Source organism: Poecilia mexicana, unplaced genomic scaffold (assembly GCF_051168715.1).
Source record: "Poecilia mexicana isolate PSO_F unplaced genomic scaffold, ASM5116871v1 scaffold_22, whole genome shotgun sequence".
In the NCBI taxonomy this organism is placed as follows: domain Eukaryota; kingdom Metazoa; phylum Chordata; class Actinopteri; order Cyprinodontiformes; family Poeciliidae; genus Poecilia; species Poecilia mexicana.
The window spans coordinates 4,844,073-4,869,772 of record NW_028263391.1 but is presented as its reverse complement, the minus strand read 5'-3'; the positions used below and the strand labels follow the sequence as shown (position 1 = coordinate 4,869,772).

General features: G+C 39.8%; 2 protein-coding genes across 2 annotated transcripts; one reads left to right on the top strand and one right to left on the bottom strand.

The window, feature by feature from the left end:
- The first annotated feature begins 431 nt into the window (after nucleotides 1-431).
- dcaf10 (DDB1 and CUL4 associated factor 10) lies at nucleotides 432-10,669 on the top strand. The gene is made up of 7 exons (XM_014989263.2): nucleotides 432-1,208; nucleotides 2,609-2,722; nucleotides 3,592-3,789; nucleotides 4,544-4,746; nucleotides 5,650-5,727; nucleotides 5,811-5,956; nucleotides 6,605-10,669. The coding sequence occupies exons 1-7, from the start codon at nucleotides 736-738 to the stop codon at nucleotides 6,974-6,976; spliced, it is 1,584 nt and encodes a 527-aa protein (XP_014844749.1). The 5' UTR covers nucleotides 432-735; the 3' UTR covers nucleotides 6,977-10,669.
- Nucleotides 10,670-11,897: 1,228 nt separating this feature from the next.
- Nucleotides 11,898-25,481, bottom strand: LOC106919073 (putative carboxypeptidase X1). The gene is made up of 13 exons (XM_014989229.2): nucleotides 24,913-25,481; nucleotides 23,310-23,419; nucleotides 22,220-22,359; nucleotides 21,963-22,047; nucleotides 20,329-20,479; nucleotides 20,085-20,173; nucleotides 19,826-19,949; nucleotides 17,413-17,609; nucleotides 16,878-17,057; nucleotides 14,894-15,188; nucleotides 14,031-14,170; nucleotides 13,476-13,578; nucleotides 11,898-12,845 (listed from the first exon to the last, which is right to left on the bottom strand). Exons 1-13 carry the CDS (start codon nucleotides 25,208-25,210, stop codon nucleotides 12,541-12,543), a joined length of 2,217 nt encoding a protein of 738 aa, XP_014844715.2. The 5' UTR covers nucleotides 25,211-25,481; the 3' UTR covers nucleotides 11,898-12,540.
- Between the last annotated feature and the right edge of the window lie 219 nt (nucleotides 25,482-25,700).

Sequence of the window (25,700 nt, the reverse complement as noted above, 5' to 3'; positions counted from 1 at the left end):
CAAACAAACTATCAACTTGTGTGGTCGTTTCTGAAGTCAGAACGTTTAATCCACTCAGCCAGCTGTCAAGCAGTTTGCAGCAATAAGTAAATAAGGAGTATGTTACTCCTAGCAGTCAGAGGAAGGTTGGCTCACTCTTTTTGATATAGAAGGGATTCACTTTAAACTTCAAACAGTACAAAAATGTTTTTGATTATGCTTTATAATGGTGACTTTTGAAAGCTTTGGCACTTGTAGGTGGCCTATCTGCTTTTGTGTAAACGAAACACAATTATACATCATCCTTCAGTTAATAAAGCAGCATCAGTTTATACGTTTCTTTCTCGTTATTTATTTATTTATTGTTTGTTTGTTTATTTACTTTTATCACAAAACACAAGAAAAAAACCAAAACGTCTGTCCTAATTGCGGAATCTGTACAAAAGAACCGCGAATATAAATCCATGTCGCGCCTTTATTTTGAAGGGTCGGATCCTGTTTCCGGTCAGATAGAAGCTAATCCTGGTTGTCTTGATGGGCGGCGTAGAGGCGCTGCCAAATCTGGCAGCAAAATAGATTTCCACCACCGCACCTCTGCTGCTACAGTCCTCCGTCATGGCACCTTAAGCGTGTAACGAACTCGACGTGAATTCATGCTCGGTAGCTGACTGTATCCTGTCTGTTTCCTACGGCTGAGCAAGACGCTGACCCCACCGGAGACACGAGCCGCGGTGCGGACGGGCTGAAGCCGCCACAATGAGCTCCGAACACCAGAGCGACAGCGAGGACGCCGACGAGTCGCAGGATAGGCCCAGCAGCACCGGCAAGAAAGAAGACCCCGTTGGAAGACCGACACAGTCGGAGGTGGAAGAAGACGCCCCGCAGAGGGTCTGTGCTTCGCCTCCGGGGAGCAGCAGCGAGGACCAGCCGGAGGGAAGCGCTGGCTCCTCTCCTCCCCGCCTGGAGGATGAAGAGCCCCGCAGCTCACCGGGCGCCGCTCCGCAGGCGGCGAGCGGTGGGAGCTCCAGTAGCGAAGGCTACAAGGGAAACAGCCTGTTTTCCTGGCTGCAGAGCAGGACTGTCAGACGGGGGCTGTTTGTAGACCCAGCCAGGGATAACTTCAGGACAATGACCAGCTTGTACTGCTCTATGAACCCGGCTGTGGAGTCGGTCAATCTGAGCTCTCAGACCCACGGAGCTGTATTCAATCTGGAGTACTCACCGGACGGGTAAGTACTGAGATGTCTTAGGAAGTGGTCGTAGACCTCGCAGGTTTCACTTGATTGCAATGGCACATGCAACAACTCTGTGCTTCACAATTTAAACCCTTCATCTTTGGAAGTTTGATCTGAAGTTCACGTCACATGCGTGATGTAGTGCTGCGTGTCTTTAGAAAGCTTCCCACAGCAGTCACAGCTAATGAGGACAGTCGAGCCTCCTTGACTAGACACCAGATGCAGGACCTAAATCCTGCAGCCAAACCGGGTCAAGCTGTCTTGTCTGGGTCACGTTTGTTTGTGTGTTCATGTGACAGCGGTAAGTCCTTCCTGCACACTGTGCACACTGTTGGCCTCAGCTGTCTCAGGTGCATCTCAGTAAGTTCGACTATGATCGAAATGAGTCAAACTCGAATATAGATTATTTGCACACAGAGTGCTTTACTTCTGTTCATTTCCACTATTATGGCTTGCAGCTAATGCTAACCCAAAATTAGATTTGGGGTGAAACGACTAACCGTGATAAATCGATTATTGAAATAATCGCCAACTAATTTGGTTGTTGACTAATCGTTAACTGGTGTAGACACACTCCTAAAATTTCATTTGCTGCTGTACATAATATATATATTTTGGATTTTAAATGTAAAATCCTATTTGAATATAAATATTTTCTAACTGAACTTATCAAGTAGCATAGTATTAGCTTTAAATTCTGTCAAAGTCTAATATTAAGCATCTTTTGCTGTGGAATTGTTAAAAACAGTCAACAAATCAGCCTACTCTGTACTGATAGGTAAAGCAGAAAGGAGTTAAGTATTTATTTAGATGCTGAACTGAATCCAGACTTGGTAAAACTCAGCGGACACAAAGTAGCAAATCACAACTGATTATGCAAACTGTACACTGAGGACTTTTTCCCTTTCACTTAACTTTTTTAGCTTAAAATTGCAATATCAAAATCATTTGTAAGGGGTCTTACGCAAATAGAAGGTAAAAAATTAGTGAGTTTCTCTGCCTGTAAACTATAATAGTCAAAATTAACAGGAATATATGGTTGATTTATATCTTTCTGTGTGCAATTAATCTACAGTTATACTTTCTTATACTGAAAGAAAGTAAAGTTTCCATATTTTAACACGTTTGTGTTGTGATGATGATTGCGATTCCATATATTGTGCTGCTCGGTACTTGCAATTTACTGAGATACACCTGAACGATGTAACTTGGAGCATTTTATACAGTGCTTATTGTATCTTTCCATGTTTTTACTACTATCATTAGAATAATAACGTTTTTGTTTACTGTTGCACTATTCCCCCACCTTCCTAAATGTAGAATAACTTGGATGATGACACAGTTAATCCCTGTCTTGTGGTGGTCAGTAACTGGTTTGTGTGCTCCCTGCTCAGGTCTGTGCTGACGGTGGCCTGTGAGCAGACAGAGGTCCTCCTGTTTGACCCCATTTCATCCAAGCACATCAAGACCCTCACAGAGGCCCACGAGGATTGTGTCAACAACATAAGGTGCACTTCTCACATTTAATATCAGACATTTAGAGTTTTTAAAGCTGATCTGAATCACAAAGGGTCACTTGGAGAGAAAAAATTAAGATGGATGAATTTTTGTTCCTGCAAGAAACGGCAGTTTTCAGCATATTCCTCACCTCTTTGCTTCCAAGATGATGTTTCCACATTATTCAGAATATTTTTGACATTTCAAGTTTTTTCCTCATCATTTTAACTTTTTATTCATGAGATCAAGTTTTGACTCAATTCTAGGTGTGGGCGTTTATTGTATCGTTTGTCACTAATCGTGATAAATTTCTGTTGATGATAAGAATTTCGATTTATTGTCACTATAAATTCCAATCAATGACGTATAAAAACCCCCAATGAAAATATCAACATATGATTAAATTCAGTTACCGTGTGCTGCTTAGTGACACAAGTCACACTTCTTTATGTGAATGGTGTCGTACAGAAGTGTATTATAAATGATTTTAAAGAGCAATATTTATGTTTGTGGGGCTATGAATGCCTGCATACAGTCACAGCCATACAGTTACCTTTAAAAAAAATTATAATTAATAGTTTTAATCACTTTTATTGTTATCACAATATTACCACAAAATATCTATATGATATCTATAGCTATAGTTAGTTCTTCATATTTTCAATATTATGGGAAAAAAAACTTCACCTTTTTTCCCCTCCTATTGACCTTAATATAGTTTGTATGTAAAAAGCTACTGGGTTACTTTTACTTTATTATTCTACCTGTACAGCACATTTCTGCATCTGAAGTTGATTTTAAATGTCTCCTATATATGAATGAATGAATAAACGAGGCTCAAAGGCTGAAGGTCGGCTGAAACCGTCTCGTCTCTCTCCAGGTTTTTGGACAATCGCCTGTTTGCCACCTGCTCCGACGACACCACCATTGCATTATGGGACCTTCGTAAGCTGAACTCCAAGGTCTGCTCGCTGCACGGCCACGCCAGCTGGGTGAAGAACATCGAGTACGACACCAACACTCGCCTCCTGGTCACATCCGGCTTTGACGGCAACGTCATCACATGGGACACCAACAGGTTGGTTGGGTTTGCATCGATTTTCAAAAAATAAATAAAAAGTCCATCAAAACATCCACTCAGTCCTATACTTTCCACTTTAAGTTTTACAATAAAAAAAATAAATAAATCTGATTTTTATTGATTTATTTGTGTCACTCAATGAATGAAGTCCAGCTCAGTCAGTTTGGATGAAAAGTATCTATAAATCTATCAGTTTTGTAGTTTTATTGGTACCAGTTGTTCTTTTTTTAAATTTATGGCTTATAAAGATTTTTGCATGGTATACATGGCAATTAAAAAAAGGTTAGTAATCATCTCTAAACTACAGCATAATGGCTGTTTTTCAGTGAAATGCTTCACGTTCCATGTAGTCGGTGTAATTACTGCAAAGTTTTACCTTATTTGGTTGCTGAGGTTCTACAAGGAAGTTGTAATTTATTTAATTTTGAAATATTTATGCCTCTGAAAGTCTTGTGAAATCAACGTCTTTCCCTTTATCACCTCTGTTAAGTAATAAGAGGAAGTTTAAGTTAGTTTAGAGATTCACAAAAAAGCTCTTTAGCAGAAAATGATCCTGTAAATATCTGAAATTTATACTTTTGACTCGCTCCTAAGGCCATTTTCTTTCATTTACCTCTTTTGTTTTAATCCAGACTGCATGTGTTTGATTATTGTCAATAAACTGAGTAACAAATGCCCTACAAAAAATGTAATTCCAACATATTAGAGATGTTGCTGTGTTGTTAAACGTAATAAACGTCCACCCTGGCAGGTTTACGGAGGACGGCTGCCCGCACAAGAAGTTCTTCCACACTCGCTATCTGATGAGGATGCGTCTGACTCCCGACTGTTCCAAGATGCTCATCTCGACTTCCTCAGGGTACCTACTCATCCTCCATGACCTGGACCTCACCCAGTCCCTGGAAGTGGGCAGCTACCGCATGCTGCGAGCCCGACGGACCCCGCTCAGCTCAGGTCAGAACGCAGCCGTCGTTTAAAAACAAAAAGAACGTGGAAGCAAATTTAAACATCTCCACAGGCCGGCATCCTTAAAAAGTCTGAAATACGTGTATCTACAAGAAAGGCTTTAAAATGTCTCAAATTTATGCATTTAAAATTAAGGTCTTAAAATATGTTAAATTAATTGGAAAAAAATAATTCTGCCTTAAATATGTTTTCTTTTTCTCATGGGACTTTATTGTTGTGCAAAACTTTGAGGAGATTATAGACCTTTTCACTGCGTTTGCCGTTTTTGTTTGTACATTTCTGTCATGATACAGGTCTTAAGTTTCATTCACAATGGTCTTAAAAAGTTTTAAATTTGTATATCTAGAAATAAAGGTCTTAAAATATTCAAAATTCATTCAGGAAAAAAATAAGTTAAGTTTTCCTTTTTCTCGCAGAACCTTACAATTGCGCACAGACATTTTCACTGTAACTCAGTGAAAATGGTAACCAACTGCTGGTAACTAGTTGCTAAAAGCTAGCTTGCTTTTTAATGCCAATTTTTGCAATTATCATTACTATTATTTGTATACTTCTGTCATGATACAGAAGCATACAGGTCTTAAATTTGATTCATAATGGTCTTAAAACATCTTAAATGTGTATCTAAACATAAGGCCTTAAATATTTTAAATCAGTTGGGGAAAAATAAATTGGCTTTAAATATTTTCTGTGGTTTTTTCATGGGACTTTACTGTTGCGCATAATGGTCTTAAAAAGTCTTAAATTAGAGTTGGTGAAACCTGCAGAAGCCATTTTTCCAGTGATTCTTAATCTGTTTTTACATAATTCAAATTAAACAAGTGAATTTAAAGGAATAGTATTTAAAAACAAAACAATAAAGTGTTTTTTTTGGGGGGGGTTTTCTTACAGACGGAGGCACATCGGCCTCCAGATCCACCGTGACGCCCCGTCAGGGACACGACTCCAAGCTTCATCCTCACAGAGAAGGTCAGGGATGATCTTAGCTGGATGCTGATAGCCTAGCGTCACTTCGGCTTCCGGGACTGTGATCAAACTTCCTCTCTCCTCAGGTCTGTCCCCACGGAACAGCCTGGAGGTTTTAACTCCTGAAATCCCAGGGGAAAAGGACAGAGGGAACTGCATCACATCCCTGCAGCTGCATCCCAAAGGCTGGGCCACGCTCATCCGCTGCTCCAGCAACATGGACGACCAGGAGGTGAGGAACCTCTCGCGCCGTCGCAAATCCAGATCTACTGCCTCGTAAAAGTATTCCTGACCTTCACCAGTCACTTTATTTGTGATTTAGTTCATTGGGTTTAATATAATCTCACTATAAAATCCAGCTGGTCCCTGAAAGCCTCAGAGGGTTTATTAGGGCAAATTATGGAACATCATGAAGACCAAACCCCAGCCGGGTTAGGGATAAAGCTGAGTAAAATGTAAAGCAGGGTAAGTTATAAAACATCTGTCTATGTGCAAAGGTAGAGATATACCAAAGAAACCTGGAAATGTCTTTCCACGGACAGTTTCTACTTTTTACATCTTCATGTTTTGAAAAATTCTTTCCAATTCACAATGCTTCGCGAGAATGTGTTGACTTAGCACATAAAATGCTCAGCTTGATGGTTCTAGCATGACAAAATATGACAAAGTTAATTGGCACCAGTACTTTTTCAAGATGCTGCGTTTTTAAGCCACAGCAGTTAGGATGTAACCATCTGTTTTTATATCACAGCAACTACAGCTTGATTTCATAATTCTCTAAAAATCTAAACAGAGTGATAGCTCATTTGGCATAACCTTTATCGTCTAGATACCTCATACTTGTCCCTCCTTTTATTCTTCCTTTGTTCGCTTCCTCCAGTGGACCTGTGTGTACGAGTTCCAGGAGGGGGCGCCCACGCGGCCGCTGGTGTCTCCCCGCTGCTCCCTGCGCCTCACCCACTACATTGAGGAGGCCAACGTGGGCCGGGGCTACATCAAGGAGCTGTGCTTCAGCCCTGACGGACGGCTCATCTGCTCCCCGTACGGCTACGGCGTCCGCCTGCTGGCCTTCGACGAGCGCTGCAGCGAGCTGGCCGACAGCCTGCCCGTCCAGACCAGCTGCCTCCGGGAGATCCGCTCCATCTACTCGCACAGCGACGTGGTGCTCACCACCAAGTTCTCCCCAACGCACTGCCAGCTGGCCTCGGGGTGCCTGAGCGGACGCGTGGCGCTTTACCAGCCCAAGTTCTAGCATCCGCCGTTGTTTAAAAAAAAAAAAGAAGAAAAAAAAGTAGTTTTTTTTTTTTTTCTAAACCCGATCACTGCAGACCTGGGGAAACGCGTACCAGTCTAAGCCGCTGCATATAACAGGGTGGAAATGCATCATGGAAGTGTTTTACAGATGGCTACCTTTTGCACATTTGTGCGCAGGATTTGCTGGAGCTAACCAGAGATGCACTGATCTGAGTTCTATTGCCAATTTCTAATCTTTGCTATTTGTACAACTTTAACCTGCCGATACCAACCTTAGTATATTCCGATTTCTGTTTGAAAACTAATATATAGTGTAAGAAAATACAAGAACAGAATTCAGGATATGTTTCTTCCTTATTTACTTACCTTAAGCTGCTATTATTTATTTATATTAGGAGCAGAAACTATGTTTTGAAATAGTATAACCATAGATTACAGCTACTTCTCTTTTACAAAACTAAAATTCTGGAGTTCACATTTTAAATGACCTTTAGCATTTTATAGAAGTGATTTGCATTACTAAACAGAAGCTGTATCCTATTCAGCCTTCCTGTTGTCTTTGAAAGTCTTGCTCTCTCTTGCTTTGCTGCAGCCTTTATGAACCTCAGACATATATTATACTTGGTTTCCTTTCTTACACCTCTTTGCTTCCTCTAAATTTTAAGCGCCTCACTGATTCTGAAACTAGCTAACTTTGAGTCTTCACTCAGTAGTAGCATATACTCTGAAAAGTATTTTGTGCAATCAGGTAGCACTTCCGTATGGTGCATTCACTGACTCAAAAAAGGTTGGATTTTAACGCGTCCTCCATTAGGCAAAAAAATCGTCCAACAGATTCCTCGATGCATCACTACATTTAGCTTAAGAACGTAGCCCAACTATGTAATAACCCAGGTCTGCAGCTGTTAAACGGGTTGAATTTGTTTAGGTGCTAGCTGTCAAACTGACGGCCGTTAACTGGCGTAAAGAAATGACAGACTGAAGCTCTGGGCTAATTGCCAGGTTGCAGCAGAGGATGGACACTTTGAGCCCTGAATTTAAAGACATGACATAGAAAAGCAAGCCCAAAATTGAAATACAAAGAAATTGCATTTTTGTTTTTGCAGACGAAACTTTCTGAACAGAAGTTCAATGCAATTCTTCATGGAACTTGACATCAGGCAACAGCAAACTGCTGGTCGTTTGTGGCTCCTTTAGTTGCTGAGTTACTTTTGGCCTCTTCAATAGAACATTTTTTCTTCTTCTTTTGAGACTTGGCACATCCAGACGTTGCCGTCTCAGGAGGACAACACTAACGGTGCAGAAAGTCAAGTATTGGTGAACCCGGGAGACGAACGGACTTTCGTGTACGCTGTCTGTCACGTTAACTCGACTTCCCGCGCTGCGCCTGGTGCCGCTCTCTGCTGCTTCACTCATGCCTTCGCCACAGGTGCTGCTTCTGTGCTCATACAATCTGAACTTCAAGGACCTACCCTCCTTTACCTGCCTGCTGCTTGTTTTTGTTCCCAACATCTTATCTCTTTCCACTGTCCAGATCCTCTGTCGTTTTTAAGAGTTTTATTTGGTGTATTAATGTTGGCATTAATTGTTGCACAGAGTTTGATTTGATAATCACTTTAGAGTTGTTACTCTGTAATCACCTCTTTACTTTCCCCAAGGCTCATGCTTTTATCTTAAGTCTTTAGATTGAAACATCCGGCCACCTGGAAAAATGAGCAGTAGTCAAAAGGCGGTGAATATTTCTGCATCATTGCAACTCAGAGATGCATAGGTTTACCCTCCTGTGGTTTTAGCGCTACGCTCTGTAGGAGCAAAGCAGATGTCAAGTCTGACAGGGTTCTCCCATCACTGTCGGTTCCCGAAACCATGCGCATGCACACACACAAACAAAAAAAATCGGAAAAGCCTGCGCAAGTTCAGCGTGACCAGGATGGACCACGCACAGGGTAAAAAGATGGCGGGGTCCCATTGATCTCTTAAGATCGCAGGACGGTTAAGAACTACTTTTCATTTTTACCAGCAAACATAGTTTTTCCTAAATACATTTAGGCTACTTCACTTAAGTTAAAATGTTCCTAGAAGTTAATAGTTTTTATTAACAACTATTCAAGTAATATAAAATAGCACAACAGATGCTTACAAACATTTATTAAAAGCCTTAAACCAAATTACATATTTCCATTGAAAAATCTTGAGAAGTTTAGAAAAAATACCCCATGTCTAGAAATATTTCCTACTACTCACTGAGTGTGTGGGCAAGATAAATGTTGATCTTCTAGAAATATTAGCCTACCATGTAGCGGTTAAAAGAAATGGACTTCTGTCTTACATTGTGTTTATACCCCAAGCCAACAAGAAATCTTAAAAAGAATGAATTAAATAAAAAAAAAAAGCTAAAGTTACATTAATTCTATGCTTTTGGAGGCGGAGGTGCCAATTGTAGCTAAATGCGTTTCAGTTAAAGGTTGGCATTTCCTCAAACTTTCGGTAAGAAAGGCAACTGCAATAAAGGGTTGACTTGTTTACCTCCCTAAAACATGTAAAGGTGTTTTACCCATTAGGGGTAAAACATGGTGGGTAAATATCACAACCTGATATCCAAACTCTCATTCTCTGATGGTTTATATTAGAACCTGAATAAACTATCAGGTTTACTATCAGCAAACAGTCGGATTGAGTTCCAAGTCTTCATTAATGTCCTTTTACCGCCACCTGTTGGGAACAGCCACACACTGCAGCCATTTTTTTTTGTTAGTTAAACACTGTTACCGCACTGAATGACTCCAGGACACATTAGAAGTTAGATTACGGTAAAACTCTTGCTATGCACATCAGCCTTTCTGGTGATTCTCCTTTATTATTTCTGCTCTATGCTGAGCTGTCAGTTGCCAAAATATGATTTATGATGGATGAAAGTGAGCTGAGAACTTCTGCTGGTATAGATTAAAGAAAAGCTTCTATTTAGATTGACTTTTTTTTTGTTTTTTTGTAAATGTACTTTTCTCTGACCTCTGAAGAGGGCGCTGTTGCACTCCCATTTATTCAGATTTTAAAATTAAAGGACAAATGTGTGATTACAACTAGTTGATTTCAAGGGATTAAACTGTGTTTAATAATTATTATAACATCAGAGTTGGGAGGGAAATGCGACTGAAGCCGTTTTGACCTGAATTTATCTTTCAGGTAAAGGTTTAAAAACGACACAAATTAGATTTCCAAGCTTCCAGCTCCAAGTTTTCTCCCATTAACGTCACGCCAGGATGCTCTTATACGCATCGTACCTCGGTTAGCCGCTTTCGTAACATGCAGTTCGCCATCAGCTCGGTCAGTCGTTCGGTTCGTCTAAACGCAGGCGTAAACATTTCGTAGCCACATTAATGGTGTCTCAACTGATCTGAGTGTGAAGGGATTCTGTGTTTCTTCCGCTGCTTTTACTTCAGGTACACTCACGAGCTCTTTGAAGTGTCTTATCTATTTTCACTCCGTATATTTACGCAGAAAAACAGAAAAGAAAACCTGGGTTTATCATGGTTTGTGTGTTATTTTTGATTGTTGTTTTGGATTTTAACTTGTATCTAGCCATGAGTTTCATGAATGTTCACACTATTACCTTTTTTTTTTTCTTTTTTCATGTGTGCACCAGTAAATGATGAAGGATGGGTAGATGAAAATAAAACATGAAATGCTTAAAGTTGCTTCCAGCATTACTATTGCCTATAGACAAGTACTCCAGGAACGATGGTCAGAAAGAACAAAAGGTGAATTACTTTACCTCTACTGACTGCCATGTATTTAACTTAAGTATTTCTGTGTACATTGTTTTTGCTTTTTTTGTTAGGTCAAATCTGAAAAGTGTGGTGGTCATTTGTATTCTTGCAACACTTCCATAAAAGCCAGATTTATTAGTTGTGCACTGGCACAACTAATGGTTGCCTTGCCAACAGATGAACCTACCAAGACATGATCTTACACTTAATTCAAAAGGAGAGCATTAAACAGGATGCCCCAGTTAATTCTGATGAAACAAACAGGATATCTAAAAAAATAATAGAGAGAGAGAGAGAAGTATCTTTTTTTCTTTCTTCTTCTTTTTTTTTTTTTACAATGTCTTTTATATTAGACTCTTACATACAGTCCAAATGTGTTAAAGATGGATTTGCTTTGCTTTAGCACAGTGTTTTTTTTTTTTTTTTTTTTACTGGTACGCCTACATTTTCAAAGTATTAACATCTTTTTAGATGCAGCTCCATGAAAAAGTATTTACCCCTTTACACATTGAGTAGGATAACTTACTACCTATATCTGTAGGTAATACAGATATAGGTAGCGAGTCTGTAGAAAAGTGAATGAATCTAGTTTTTTACAGAAGTTTTGCTCATTTTTAATAGCTCAAAAATGAAAATATCACAAAAAGCTGAATAATGTATATTTCAAGTTGTTATATTTAGTCATTTATATGATTATGGCTTACACTGAGTAAAAACCCCAACATTGAATATCTCAGTAAATTAAAATTTTATTAAATTTCCATGAATTATATTACGACGTGGCATGGAGGCCATCAACCTGTGGCTCCGCTGAGGTTAATGGAAGCCCAGGTTGCTATGACAACAGTCTTCAGGCCATCTACATAACTCCATAGGCTCTCTATGGGGTTAAAGGTCGGGAGTTTTCTATTCAATCAAGTTCAGTAATGGTGGTATACTGTATTGAAAAAGCAGTACATATTGTTATGACTGTGAACACCAGGGGGCGCCACCGTTTCGCGGACGTAGCTGCAGCGTTTTTTTCTGATCTTTTTTTTTTTTTTTAGTTAGAAACTGAAGGATTGTGGAGCGGACCTGCATTGTCTCAGTAAACTTAGTTTTTTTTTAAAGTAGGATTGAACACTTTGCATTTTATTAACATTCAACTGATACTTTACTTCTGAATCATTTATTATAAACTTTGACATTTTGCAACATTATCACATTTATTTGGGAGTTTGTTGTCCCCAATGCAGAAAGACAATGTGATATATCAGACCAGCTGACAGAGATTCACATTCTACTTAGCATACAAGAAAAAAAAAGAACAAGGGTTGAAACTATCAGATTTTTTTCTAATTATCCAGTATGTGTGATGTTTTATAAATAGCTCCATGCTCAGGTTTTGACACCCCTAAAACTTTTTTCACATTTAGCTACGTTACACCCCCACAAACTAAAACTGTTGCAACACAAATCCTGAGAAATTACGCTTTTACGCACATATTTTACTCTTCTGTAACAGTAACTCACAATAGCAACTTTGTGTTGGTTCATCACATAAATTTCCCAATAAAATGCATGAAAGTTGTGACTGTATAGCGCAATGTGAAAAAGTTTAAGTGATTTTGCAGGGCACTGTAAAAGTTTGTGTACTTTTGGATATTTGTTTTTTCTCGGCACAGCTGATCCTGCAGTAGAAGACAGTTTTTCATTAAAATCAGTTACATTTCTCTTAAAATTTTTGAAACCAATAATTCATTTCCATTTCAGAGTCTTCCTCGGCCCTTCGTCCTCTCCGATTCCTCTCGGGCCCTCAGGAGGAGCGCGCCCGCCTCGTCTGGCTCTCTCTGCGGCGGTTGATGGCCTTGGTGCTGGCGCGCAGCTTCCTCATCCGAAGAGCGCGGAGCCGCAGCTGCAGGTCCCTCGGGATCTTCTCTCCTTTGGCCCGGAGCTCCTTCAGCCTCTGTATGGGCGTTTTGGTGAGGACGAAGTCGCAGATCGTTGGATGAGGCTCCAAGCCGACGTGGCAGCGACGCATGGACGGAAAGTATCCCTCTGCCCAAACGACCACCTTGTACTCGCCGGGGTTCAGCAGGCGCCAGTAGTCCCCGTCGGCGGCTGTACAAGGTTAGACGAAAACGTATAGGTTGGTGTGAACGTCTGGTGCTTTAACAGTGAAAACTGGAACATTTCACTGTCAAGCAGGAGAGATTGTGTGGATTTTCTGCGTAGCCGAGGATAATGTTGGAGTTTTAGAGCTCACTTTACTGCTAGGTTCCAAAATTTTGCCAATTTTGCAATTGGTGTCAGATAATCTGGGTAGAAAGCTGCAGAATGTAACTTTTATTGCTTAATGGAAACACAGCAATTGAGAAATTGTGGTTTTTCCTCATTAGCGGAATACTGACAAAGTTTAGCGCACATTTGTAAAGGCTGACATCTCCAATACTCAGTCCTGTCACTGCCGGTGAATGTAACTTACATAAAAGCTCTCTTTGGGTAGAAATACAAGATTACAGAAAATGAATTTCTCGTGGGGAGGGAAACACTCCATGTTTCCACTTTGTGAAGCTAACGGGCTAAAAAAACCAAAAACATCTTGAAATCAACAAATAATGTTCCTGAGCTTGATTCAAACTGAACGATAGAGAGAACAACAAAAAAAAAAGTACATCTCCTATCACATTTTCATTTCCCCTCGTAGAAGGGAAGCTAAACAGCAGGTTGAATGAAAACTGCAGGGCTGACCTGATCTGATGTCGTGGTCGTGGTCTTCCACCTTGACCACAGCGTTTTCTATCCCCCGTTTGGTGCTCTTGTCTCTGATGACGCCTTTAATTCCTCTGTGAACCTGAGTGAGGAGGAAACCTGGTGTTGAGGCTGGTGATGAGCTGCAGGCCCAGTAAGAAGCTCACACACACTCCTTCATGTTACACTCTTTGTATAACCATCAACAAACTGCTTACTCCTGGTTAAACATTTGAACAATATGGAACCAACTAGGAATTTTGCTGTTATTTTTAAAGGACCATTATTTTATTTCCATTTTTTAAAACCCCTTAACTGTCATGAAGACATGGGTGTCCTTAAGGATCAATCCACTAACATGTAATCGTTTTGAGGGTGACAGTTAAGGGGTTAAGTTTTAAAATGAAGAAACAATTTAAAACTTTGTAAAAAAAATGTTTTAATAATAATTAAAAAAAAAAAAATAATAATAATAATAATAATAATAACAATGTTGTTGTTATTTATGGAGATAATAAAAAAAAAATCCCACATACTAAAGAGTCTGAGACTGACCTGCTCCATGTAAATTAGAAGAGACTCCTTGTTGTTCTCCCACTCCACTGGAAGCTCACTGGCATGAGGGAACTTATCGCAGGACAGCTCTACGGTCACCTCCAAGCAGTTGGTGTGCAGGTAGCTGAAGTCGTTCATGCCTGCAGAAAAGACACAAAGTAAAAATATACCAAGCCGAGTCTAACAGACCATAATCTCAAGTGGTGTAGTAATCTTTATAAATCCTTTGCCACCAAACAGGAGTTGACTGTATTTTCCGTAAGGAGGCTGATCTGAACATGACTGAAAGTAATTCTTATGGTTTGCTCTCAGTGCCACTTATGAAATAATAAGGAAATGTACTAACATCCAACTATGCAGAAAGTCCTAAAATATGTTGATAAAAAAAATCTTTCATAACTTTTGGATTTAGTAAATGGAAATAATTTTGATAATCCTACCTGACCTAAAAAAAAGAAAAGATTAAACTAATCTTTTCTAGATAATTTTTTTCTAGATTCTAATCTCAGAAATTCTATAAAAAATTTCAGATTAATTTCTAAATTTAGGAGTTGTTTTGTTTGTTTTTTTAAGCAAATTTTCAACTTTTCAAACTCAGAAATGTCAAAGTTTTTGGCGATAATTTACTCTTTTCTTTTATCTACAGTAGCATTGCATTGTCGTATTCACTTTTTTTTCTGCACCACGCAAAAGAAAATCTGTTTTTCTCCTCAATTAATGGTGAAAAAAGACTGGACCTTTAACCAATTCACAACTTCTTCAGTGACGTTTTGTCTGTTACACTAAACTAAAACCAGACAATCAATCCTCTTAACTTCCCTACTCAGCACCAGTTTTTTTTTTATATATCTCCAGTGACTCACTGCCTGGGACCGTGTGCCAGGCTCCGCCGTTGATGATGTTGTTGTGCATCTGGAAGTCTTCGTAGTGGCAGATGCGGCGGTCCGGGTTGGCCAGCACCAGGTGCGTGGAGGCGTACACGGTGGCCAGCCAGCGGAAGAAGGCGTCGTCCGCCGTGGGGGTGTTCTCCTGAGGTGCCCAGTCGCGAGTGCAGTCGAAGGGATACGTGACGACCAGCTCCCCGCCGTGGAGGTTTGCGCTGAGCACGAAGGGAATGTCCTGCATCCAGCTGATGACGGCGCGGGTCTCTGGCGCAACCTGAGCAGCGGCGGAAGACGGTATTAGCATTCTCAAGCTAAGTGGGGCGGCAAAAAAAAAAAAAAAAAAAAAAAAAAGAGAAAAGAAACTGAACTTTTTTTTTTTTTTTTTTTTTTTTACATATATGTCGCGTTTGATGGTGACACGCGAGATATTAAGTATTAAGTCGTGGCTTCGAGCGATTGAGTTGTGGCCAAGAGTTGTTAATTAAGTTGTTCTCGCGAGATATTAAGTCGTTCCAATGAATTAAACAAGTCATTTCCACCTGTTTTTAAGACATTCACGCGAGATATTAAGTCGTGGCCTCGAGCGGTCGTGTTGTCGTGTCCAGGAGTTGTTAGTGAGTTGAAGTCTTTCCAAAGAATTAATAAACAAGTCATTTCCACCCGTTATTAAGACATTAACACGAGTTAAGTCGTGACCACAATTTTTTTCCCTCTTATATTTCCAGAAACTTTAATCTCTCTTATTTTGTGTTTATGTGATAGAGTGGAAGGAAAAGGATATATGAGTGTATGTGAATGTGACTGACAACCATTTAGTGTGCACTCCACATTGTAGAAGAGCGGCATGAAGAAAGCCGTAGTTAAAAAACGTCATTAGAAGAAACATGTGGAGGAAGGGTCTGGTCTGGTCTGATGAGACTGAAAGATTTTTTGCTTTTAAGGAAAACAAGGTGGTCACACTGCAAAATCACAACATCTTTTGATCTAGTTTCTCATACAAATATATAAATAATATACTTGAAATGAGACAAACGTACAGTAGCTCACAAGAAACATCTCAGCAAGACATAGGAGCTTGTTTTAAGTAAGTAATTCCTTAATGTGGGTGAAAAAGTGCCGGTTCCGATGGCAGATTGGAAGCAAAAAAATTTGCAGATGAATCTAGAAATTTTGAATCAGTAGTAAGGAGTTACTTACTGCTATATTATAAAGTGTACGAAAATATTTGCACTAGAAACTGGACAAATATACTTGGTAAGATTTGTATTTTTGTGTGCAGACTTGATGGGAAGATGGAAGGAGTATCATATCAGTGAGAAAAATACCAGAACGATAAAGTCCTTGGGGCTGAACCCAATGCAAGCGACAAGTTTTAGACTTTTACTTATTAAAAAATGGGACTAGCGTGCATCCTTTGTGCTACTTTTTAGTGATATGTCATAAAATCCCACCAGGTTGTGATGTAATGTGACGAGATTAGGAAAAAAAGAGGGTGGAAATACTAGTGGAAAACAAAGTTTGAAAAGAAAATGCTGATCTTAAATGGAAACCACATCTTTCTGCTCGAAATGACAACATTAGGAGTCGTTTTCAGGTTTTCCGGTTTCTTTTACTTGGAAAAGATTCAGCAGTCAATTTCTATAAACAGGGAAACTGACTGAGCAGGATTATACTCAGGAAAACGTCTGGCTCTTGGCTTTGGAAATGTTTTCCAATGCAAGTATCGCGTGCCTCTAAATCCAGATTTTAAGGATATACTGGTACTTCTTCATCTTTTGCCTTTGCTTCTCTCTAATAATGTTTTTATGCAAAAGTTCAGAACTCTGAAGATTCTTAGCCTGTGAAACCCATTTAAAGAATCCAATATCTGGTGTTCAGAGTTATAAAAATTCAGAAAATTTGTTCAACTTTATTGTTAATTTTGCCTCCTGTGGGGGTAAAAACCCCAGTTACTCCTCCTTACCATGGCGTCTTCCTGCGTGTAGTACTCTGGGATGGGGATGTAGTGGTTGGACACTTTAGATGGATCAGCTGCAGTCTCCTGGGCATCCCACATGATGTTGTTGAGGTCTGGAAAGTTATGATTCATGTCGATTCCTTCGTAGCTGTAGCGCCCTTCTGCCCAGCCGGCCAGTTCTGAGCCCTGCAGCCAATCAGATCAGCCCGTCAGACATGGCGTCAGGAATGTCAACGAACACATTCAAACACAATGATGTACAACACAACTGTAAAACGCCCCTTTGCCATAATCCTGTGACATTACAGACCTAAAATCAATTTTAAGGTAGTTTTCTTCTTCTTTTATTTGACTCTCTCTCTTTTTTTTTTGTTAAAGTAACATAAAATTGAAGTATTTACATGGTGAAACAGAGCAAAAACATCTGCCAAACGTGCTTCAGGACAGAACTGTGGAAACTGTGTGAAAAGTTGTCTTTCTTTAAAGAAAGTTGTGAAGACTTTCTGACGGCTCGGTATGAACTCCGTCTAGCAGCACCCACCTTCTTGTAAGCTACTTCATGTCCGTCGGGGTTCATGGAGGGCAGCAGGTGGATCCGCGTCTCTGTGACCAGCCGTACAACGCGCTGGTTGCCCTTTTTGTACTCTTTGCACAAATACTGCATGAGGTTTAGGACGAGCTCTCGACCCAGTGCCTCGTTTCCATGCATCCCCGCCACGTAGCGAAACTCTGGCTCACCTGCCAAGAGGACAATTTAGAGGGTCTCTTTGATCACCAAGAAATAAATGGTCATCATTTATTTCACCATTTATTTCACCAGAGTTTAAATAATGGAGTTTATTTAAACTCTGGCTCTTATTTTTCTTCAAAGTCCAGTGGGGGAAAAAAGAGCAGATTCTTCACTCAGATTACATTTTTGGAGTTTTGAGAAACTCTTTTGAACTGGACCACTGTCAAGCTCTGATTACCTCGATTACCATCGGACATTCCTGAATGTAAAAAAAAGAAAAAAATCAAGATCCCTCAAAGATTTCACATCTGCTGTGTCTTTCATGTTTCAGATTTTATTTAATGGAGCGATGTAAAGTGATGTGATGCTGTGAAGTGGAGAGAAAGTAATATTGTAAAAATCTAAAAACTGTGACATGCAGTGGTTTGCTGACGCTCTGCCTCTAAATAAAATGCAGTGCAGCGCGTCGCCACCAGGAGGCATCGTTTAATCTGCCTTTGGGATCAAATTTTGGAGCTTAAATTTAATTGAATTTGAAGAAACCAACTTGTTTTCAGAAACAGATTAGCCACTGAAAAATTCAAGATGGCGGACTTTTTTCAAGACATCCACAAGGGTCGTCAAGAAAGATTTATTTGTGCACCAAAAAGGGCAATATTTATCACAGATTGATTTTTTTTTTTTAATGTTAAATCGTGCATAATTTGACCAATGCAATCACATTTATTGATAATGTTTGGATTTTTCAAGATGGCCACTATAGTTGTCATGAAAAATGAATTTTTGCAATAAAATTACCAGTTAAAATAATCATAGCTACATAGTTTGAACCATAGTGCATAAATTTGTACTAAAATCAGCAGTGGGCACAGTTAACCAAAATGTTAGCTTCACTAACCTGTAATTAACTAAACAAGAAGCTACGCTAATGTTAAACGCATAACAAAAATTAGCGGAAGCTAATGTTAACCAGACATCTTAACCTCCATCCAACTGATGACTGGCTTGAGACTCACAAACAGCAAAGTCATCAACTTCAGTTTCTGACTTTTATCATTTTAAGTTGATACATTTTATGGCAATAATTTGGCTTTGAAAAATGGCCATCGTCCTGAAATTCAAGCGGCTTGTGGGAAATATGGAAAACGTACAAACTGAGGTGTGGGTATGATATGCTAAGGTTGATGTTTGTATCCACACTTGAATGTTTTTTTACAACTGCAGTATCTGCAAAGTTCTCAGAAACTACAAATCTTCTTGCCTTCCTTGTGGTTTGCATCGGAGTCACACTCAGCCACAAAACCACTTTTATTAACAACAGCTGTCAGTACGTAGAAAGGCAAAAAAACAGAACAGAAGGATTTAAGAAATGTATTTTTCTGAGAACAAAGCAGAACATGCTGCCCCACATTTGATTTATTTGTGCTTTTTGGCACACATGGAGTAACCAAAGCTAACACTGAAGCACAAGTCAGAATGTTTGAAGACAATATAACAAGGAAATCAAAAAGTTAGTTTATACAAGCGAGGCCCTCCGTAGAGTCTAGGCCTCCCCCGGTCGCTCTGCTGAAGGAACCAGGCTGTGTAAACACTGCAGCTGCTAAAATCTCAATAACTTGAGACCTTTCCTACAAAATCATGAATGAACCTTGATTAACCACAGTTTTTGGGAATGTGTTTTCAGTTTAGAGCTAAATTTGCTAAAATATTTCTCAGATAAAAAAGTGGGAACACGCTAGAGATTTTACAATCTAATGTTTAATCTAAATTAGTTTAGAAGATGTTAAATAAGGTTTCTATTTCAAGAATCAAGTTTGTTTGGGTTTTCCCCTTAAGAAATGAATCGTTTGAAAATGAATTTTGTATTTACTCGGGTAATCTTTGACTTGTATTGATATATGTTTGAGAATCAGATTGATGACAGATTTTTGACCGTTTACAATGAGAGATGCAAGCTAGTGAAGCTATTGGTGTATTTAAGTGTGTAGACATATTGAATAAAACTGTAATTCAATATATTTATGTCTGTGTTTAAAAAATAAAAAAAACCCATTTTAAATCAGTTGAGTACTGCTTATCTGTATCGGTTCGGTATCGGCCAATAATAACCCTCAGTTATCAATATGGATATCCGTATCGGAAGTGAAAAAAGTGGGTCGATACATCGTTCAAACACCTGGTATCTAAAATCGAGGACTCATCTCATCTCTTTAGCATTTCTTACCAAGTTCATGTTTCCCAGGGTTATCCGATATCTCCATGACGTAGAGTTTGAGGCCCGTGTAGCTCTTGCCGATGGTGTAGATGCGGGTGATGTCCGGACACTCCTCAGTCACAGACTTCATGAGCTGCAGCGTCAGAAAGATATGCTGAAGTAGAAAGCCTTCGGAGGGGTTAAATCTGGACTCAATCTGCCAACAGTCTGACTAAAACCTTCTGCTTCAGTTTTATGGGAGTTGAGGTTACTCATCGTCTGGCTTTACCTTTCTCATCTCTTTGTAGTCATGGTGTCTGAAGTCCAGATTATCCCTCGAACCTCTTTCCTGCTGGTCGGGATATGGATCTGTTGGATCTACGGGGAAAGACCAACGAAGTGTCAGTAACTCGGCTTTGCTGACTTGGACTTGCCTCAGGTATAGTCAGTGTCCTGTTTTGAAAGTCAAGCATGGCAATGACTCACTAGCGGTGACACACTCTGTGGTTCAGACCCGGTAAATGTATGCGTACCGTGTACACGGCAGCCGAGTATCTCGGCCCTGAGGCAGACAGTCCCGTTGGAGTACCAGGTCTGAGGGTTGATGCGGATGAAACGGGCCACGGTGGGAACGGGAAGGAGCCCGAGAACAGGAGCCTCCGGGTTCTGGTTCCCTTCGAATATCTGTACAATTCAGGGAACAATCATACACAATCACTAAAAGGATTTTAGTTTCATACCTCGAAGGTATTACGCTTGTAATTGTAGCAAAAGTTGGTATCAAGGGGACTGAATCCAATAGGGACCCACCATAAAATTAACATAAAATCCCAATAAAATACCTTAAAGTTTGTGACAGCAATGCGATCAAATATGAATTTGTTCAATACTTTACCATACCACTGTTGGTTTGAAGATTAAGGACACTAAAATTGATAAAGTATTCAATGGAAGTGACTTTCTTGTCAGGTATGATTATAATGGCCACCTACATTTCTGTCCAAAAGTTTTTACTGTAAAAATATATATTAACAATAAAAGAAAGCGGCAGTGATCACAAACAGAAAACAAGAATTTTTATTGGAGTTGAAAGGTAATAAATAACTTACACCCTTATTTAAAAAAAATAACGTGGTAAGTACTGACTTATTTCCACAATCTATGTTCTATGTGAGGTTAGTATACAAAGTATTTTGTTTAGTTTGACCCTCAGTTTATGTTTTTTTCTGTACAGTAAATCTTTCTGCAAACAGTAAAGAAAACTACGGATCAGAGCCATGCTTTTATTTTCCAAAAGTCTCCACATGTTTCAAAGACAAACCGTCTGAAAACATGACCTGCTTGGCATCGAGAGTTGTCTTGGAATGGAACAGAAAACAGAGTAGACTTTTTCCCCCCTCTCCTTTTTCTCTTACTTTTTCCTGGAAAGAAATTTGATTTTTCCCAAAGATGGACTTGTGGTGTTGAAGGAAAAACAAAAATGCTTGAAGTAGATTACAGACTCAGAACAAACCCTGGATGACTTTGGGCTTCAGTTTAATTTGTGTTTTACGTCTGATTTTGTCATCATGAAACGGGTGAATTTTTCCTTCAGTTTGTTTAAGTCTGTCTGCTTCTTCACAGCTGTTTCTTGTTTCCTCCTGCATTATATCACCAGGAAAAACTCATTGAGAAACGTCTCTTATGAGAGAATCCTGACCTAGATTTATCTGCTTTTAAAATAATCTTAAGATGATGGAAATTGGTCTGTTGGACATTAAAAGTTGACAGGATTTGATTAAACGCACCAGAACAATATCATCTGCGTAAAACTTGACATTTTTCACATGATGCATTTAAATTAAGATTAAACAAAAGTGGCCCCAGAATATTTGGAAAGGAGTGGAAGTTAGACCCCCATACTTGAACCTACTGAAATAGTTCAAAGTCAAATTCAAAAATAGTTTGTTGATAACAAAGGGAAGTTAAATGCATATTTATTTAAAACAAATGTAAAGAGTTATGGTAAACAGTAATCTCTGCAGACAGAAAAGATCTCCCGCATCAGTCTGTATTAGTTTGAATTTGAATTTGAAGAAGCCTCCAATTAAAAACACCTTATATTTGGTAGAAATGAATGTATTAGGACAGCTTCAAAAGTCTCTTCAGATCAAATGACGGATCTTACCGCCTCCTCTGTCCCGTTCATGCAGGTCTGCCACTCCACAGTGTCGTTACTCAGCTGAACCTTGTAGGTCTCAACCCAATCCCAACTGCAACACCAACCAAACCCAATGCATTCAGTCAATGATGCAGCAAAAAATGAAATGTGATTTCCACAAGAGTAAACTGATTGTTACCAAATGCATTTATTTTTACTTGTGTGTGTGTGTGTGTGTGTGTGTGTGTGTGTGTCAGTCATAAAGAACTGTGATAGTACCTGACCTCCAGATAGAGTTCCTGCCCTGCAGGATGACTCCGGTGAACAGGGTGAGGTGAAGGGCGTCCACTTCCAGCCACTGATCCTGGTCCTTGAATGCGGCGCACCAGGCTCCGTCGTACTGATCTCCGTCTTCAATCCCCGACTAAAACAAACAAACAAAAAAAAAACAAGGAAGGAAGAGGAAGAAAATCATGTCTTTCTTCTTTATTTTCCTTTGTCAGCTGCAAAATCCATCAGTGGGAAACATTGCATGGGAGTTTTTCGGTGTTGCATAAGTTGGCCTACTTACAGCTTAACTGCTTTCAGATGGCAGATGGAGGGCGGAGGAATGGGGAGTGTGCTGTAAATTTAAGCTCTGTGTTAAACCTAATTTCTCACAGACCTCCTGCGTAGACCAACTGTTTAAAAGTCAAGAACTTGTTATAAAAACAAAAGTTCCCTGCTTTGCAAAATCATTCATACTCTTTCAGATGCTTGTAAGAGATCAGGACAAAGTGAGCGTGAGGTGAACCGATGCAAGGTTTCCAGTATTGATTATGGTTAAAATTCTGAAAAGTGTGGCGTGCATTTGGCCATCCGCTGACAAGCCGGACAATAAGAGAAGCAGTCCAAGATGACTCTGGAGGTGATTGTGTGTTGCAGAGAAGCATGGTGGTGGCAGCATTATGCTGTGGAGACATGTGAACTGGCCTTTAGAATCAGCTGTTTGTCACATACACTTTCAGTTGGGCTGTGGCTGACATTAAACACATCTTGTATTAACTTACACTGAAAAAAGAAAGCGGATGATTCAAAGTCATCATAACTAACAGAAGTAAAGGCTTTCAAACATCCATCTGTGTGGAATTAATCTATTTTTGTGATAAAGTTCCTGATATAAATTTACTGCTTAATAATACTCTAATTTATTGAAAGGGTATTTAGTCTTATTCCAAAGAGTTAAAAATATATATATGGTTTTTACCATTACATGCTGTGCATTATTTCTGTAACAGGCAATAATTTCACAGATGTTAGCCCTTTTTCAAGATCTCAAGCTGTGAGTTTTCTGTGTTTTTTTTTTTTTTTCAGTGAGCTCTGCTGAAGGCTGACCTGGATGTTCAGCCTCCCTCTGTGGGGACCCAGACCCATCCTCTCCTGGGACGAGGCTCGCATCTGGCTGTCGTCAACTCTCAGCGACTCCAGGCCGAGCGGAGGGCAGTCTGCGAGCAAAACAACAAGTTAGGAAGACGTAAAATATGACGTCTCCAAACGCAGCTCCTCGGCAGCAGTGGGAAACTGTGACGACTTGATTAAGGGTTAAGAGCTCGCTTTCTGGTTTGTTGATGAATGCGAAACACAAGATGGATGACGCAGAAATGAGGTTTTGAGCGGGTTGTTATGTGAAATACCACTAATCAGCTCAGTGGAACGTTTGAGGCCCTCACCTCCTTCAAGGGTCGGGTCGGGACGGAGGAGGACGCAGATAAAACCAAGTGCTAGAGGGTTTGGATGTAATCTGAGACGAGCCGAAGGCCGAAGTAAAGAAAAAAAAAATGTTTCAGCTCCGGCTGCAGAGAGGTTTATGGGTTCTTAACGATGAGAAATGTTGTGGTTAATCAAAAATGCATTTAGTGTTTGGGTATGGGATCTGAAATGTACTTCAAAATAAAGGAAGACACTCTTATGGAAAAGGATTATGACCACTGAAGAAGAGTTTTTTTTTCTCAGAATTTTGACTTTTTCCACACAAATTTAAGATTTTTTTCTTAAAATTCTGAGAAAAAAGTTATTTTCTTTCAATCCTCATCTTCTTCCATACACCTTAAATGTCAATGGAAATAAAAAAAACTATTGATATGATCACTGTTTGTCAAATAAAGGTTTTTAGCAACATAAACATACTATTTGACTGAACTGATACCTCTGCTGTCCTTTGAACTACAGTATAATCTTCGATAACTGTTTTGGGGCATTTCAACAAACTGTCCTAACTGGGAAGCACAGTGGTGGGAGCGTCATGCTGCGGGCTCTTTTCTTTAACTGGGATAGGAAAGCCAGTCAGAATTGTAAAAAAGATGGATACTGGGGATGGAGCTTCACATTCCAGGACAGCAATTACCCTAAACAGCCAAACCGATAATGTCTTTGAATGGCCCAGTCAAAGTCCAGATCTAAATCCAATTGGAAATGTGGTAAAGCTTAAAAGAAAGCGTCGTTCAAAGACGCTCCCCCCCCAGTTTGACCTCGTCCTACAAAGCACCAGCCTTTTTACACGTCTGTTTTTGTAAAAACACTCAGAATCACCAGTTATTTTCCTCCCACTTCATAATTAAACGCCTCTTTCTGTTGGCCTGTGTCAATCCAATAAATTAAAGCTTGTGGTTAAAGCGAGACAGAATGCGAAACATTTTGTTCCTAGTTTACTTTTTTTTTTTTTTTTTTACAGAGCACAGGTATGTAACCTGTGTGTGAGGTTATGTAAAGTCAGATTCATCTCTCTGCTCCTCCAGTGAAGTGGAGGGTTGAATGAGATTATCAGAAGAACAAAAAATTCAAACTTATTTATTTCACAATATAAAACCCAAAGAGGTAAACTAACGCTTGAAATGTGAAGTCCCTGAATGCATCAGTTAATTAACTGTGGGTTTAATTGAAATTGAGTAACTTTCACACACAGCTTCAAGAAATAATTTTTTTTTATTTTCAGCCTTACCCGGTTTTGCTTTCTTATCATCTTTTGTGTTGGGACGCCCTCCCTCCTCTTCTCCCTGCTTGTCTGCCCTGACGTTGCGTTCACTGACCGCAGGACTCGCCGTGGAGCGCAGCTGCTCTGTTCCTGCTGTCGCTCCGTCTACGCTCCTCTCCGCCGCAGTCGGAGCCTCGGTCCACTTCGCTGACTCAGGGGTCGTATAGTTCGGTAAAAGAGAAAAACTCTCTGCCGTCGATTCAGCTGCCCCTGTAAAACCAACGAGAGAGAGCAAAGAAGCCAAAACGCACAATGACTTTTCCATTTTACTCGTTTTTTTCCTTTCTTTTCTTTTTTTTTTCTTCCTCCTGCAGAGTTGTGATGGAGGAGAGAAAATCCTGGGTAGTTAATACCCTGATGGACCCGGACCTCCAACCCTCCTCTTTGAGTCCCACCTCCTTCTCTTTGCCTCTCTCTCTTTCTCTCCTTTCCTCCCTCCCAGATGAAATTCCAGCTCAATTCCCACGAAAAATGTCAAACTCAGAAATGACTTATGAACGTATTTCTACATGAAATGTGCGCCATGGTGGCCTATAATAAGTCACTTTAGTTAAGTGTGTTATTTCAAAACAATTCCACCTAAAATGCTTCAACAAGCAAAAACCAAAATGAAGCGTGTGGGGTTGAGAGTTTATGTAACAAAAAGTTTGTAACGGTCAACAAGGCCTCCAAGGCAAGTCTATAAATGTACTATCTGATTAGACGTAGTAGCTGTGATTAAGGTTTGAGGAGTAGTGAATGGCAAAAACAGTCTT

Coding starts and splice junctions, on each gene's coding strand:
- dcaf10 (XM_014989263.2), top strand. CDS start 736: ATGAGCTCCGAACACCAGAGCGACAGCGAGGACGCCGACGAGTCGCAG. Junction 5,728..5,810: donor GCTTCATCCTCACAGAGAAG/GTCAGGGATGAT, acceptor CTCTCTCCTCAG/GTCTGTCCCCACGGAACAGC. Junction 5,957..6,604: donor GCAACATGGACGACCAGGAG/GTGAGGAACCTC, acceptor CGCTTCCTCCAG/TGGACCTGTGTGTACGAGTT.
- LOC106919073 (XM_014989229.2), bottom strand. CDS start 25,210: ATGGAAAAGTCATTGTGCGTTTTGGCTTCTTTGCTCTCTCTCGTTGGT. Junction 22,048..22,219: donor GGCAGGAACTCTATCTGGAG/GTCAGGTACTAT, acceptor TTGGTGTTGCAG/TTGGGATTGGGTTGAGACCT. Junction 17,058..17,412: donor ATGAAGTAGCTTACAAGAAG/GTGGGTGCTGCT, acceptor GATTGGCTGCAG/GGCTCAGAACTGGCCGGCTG.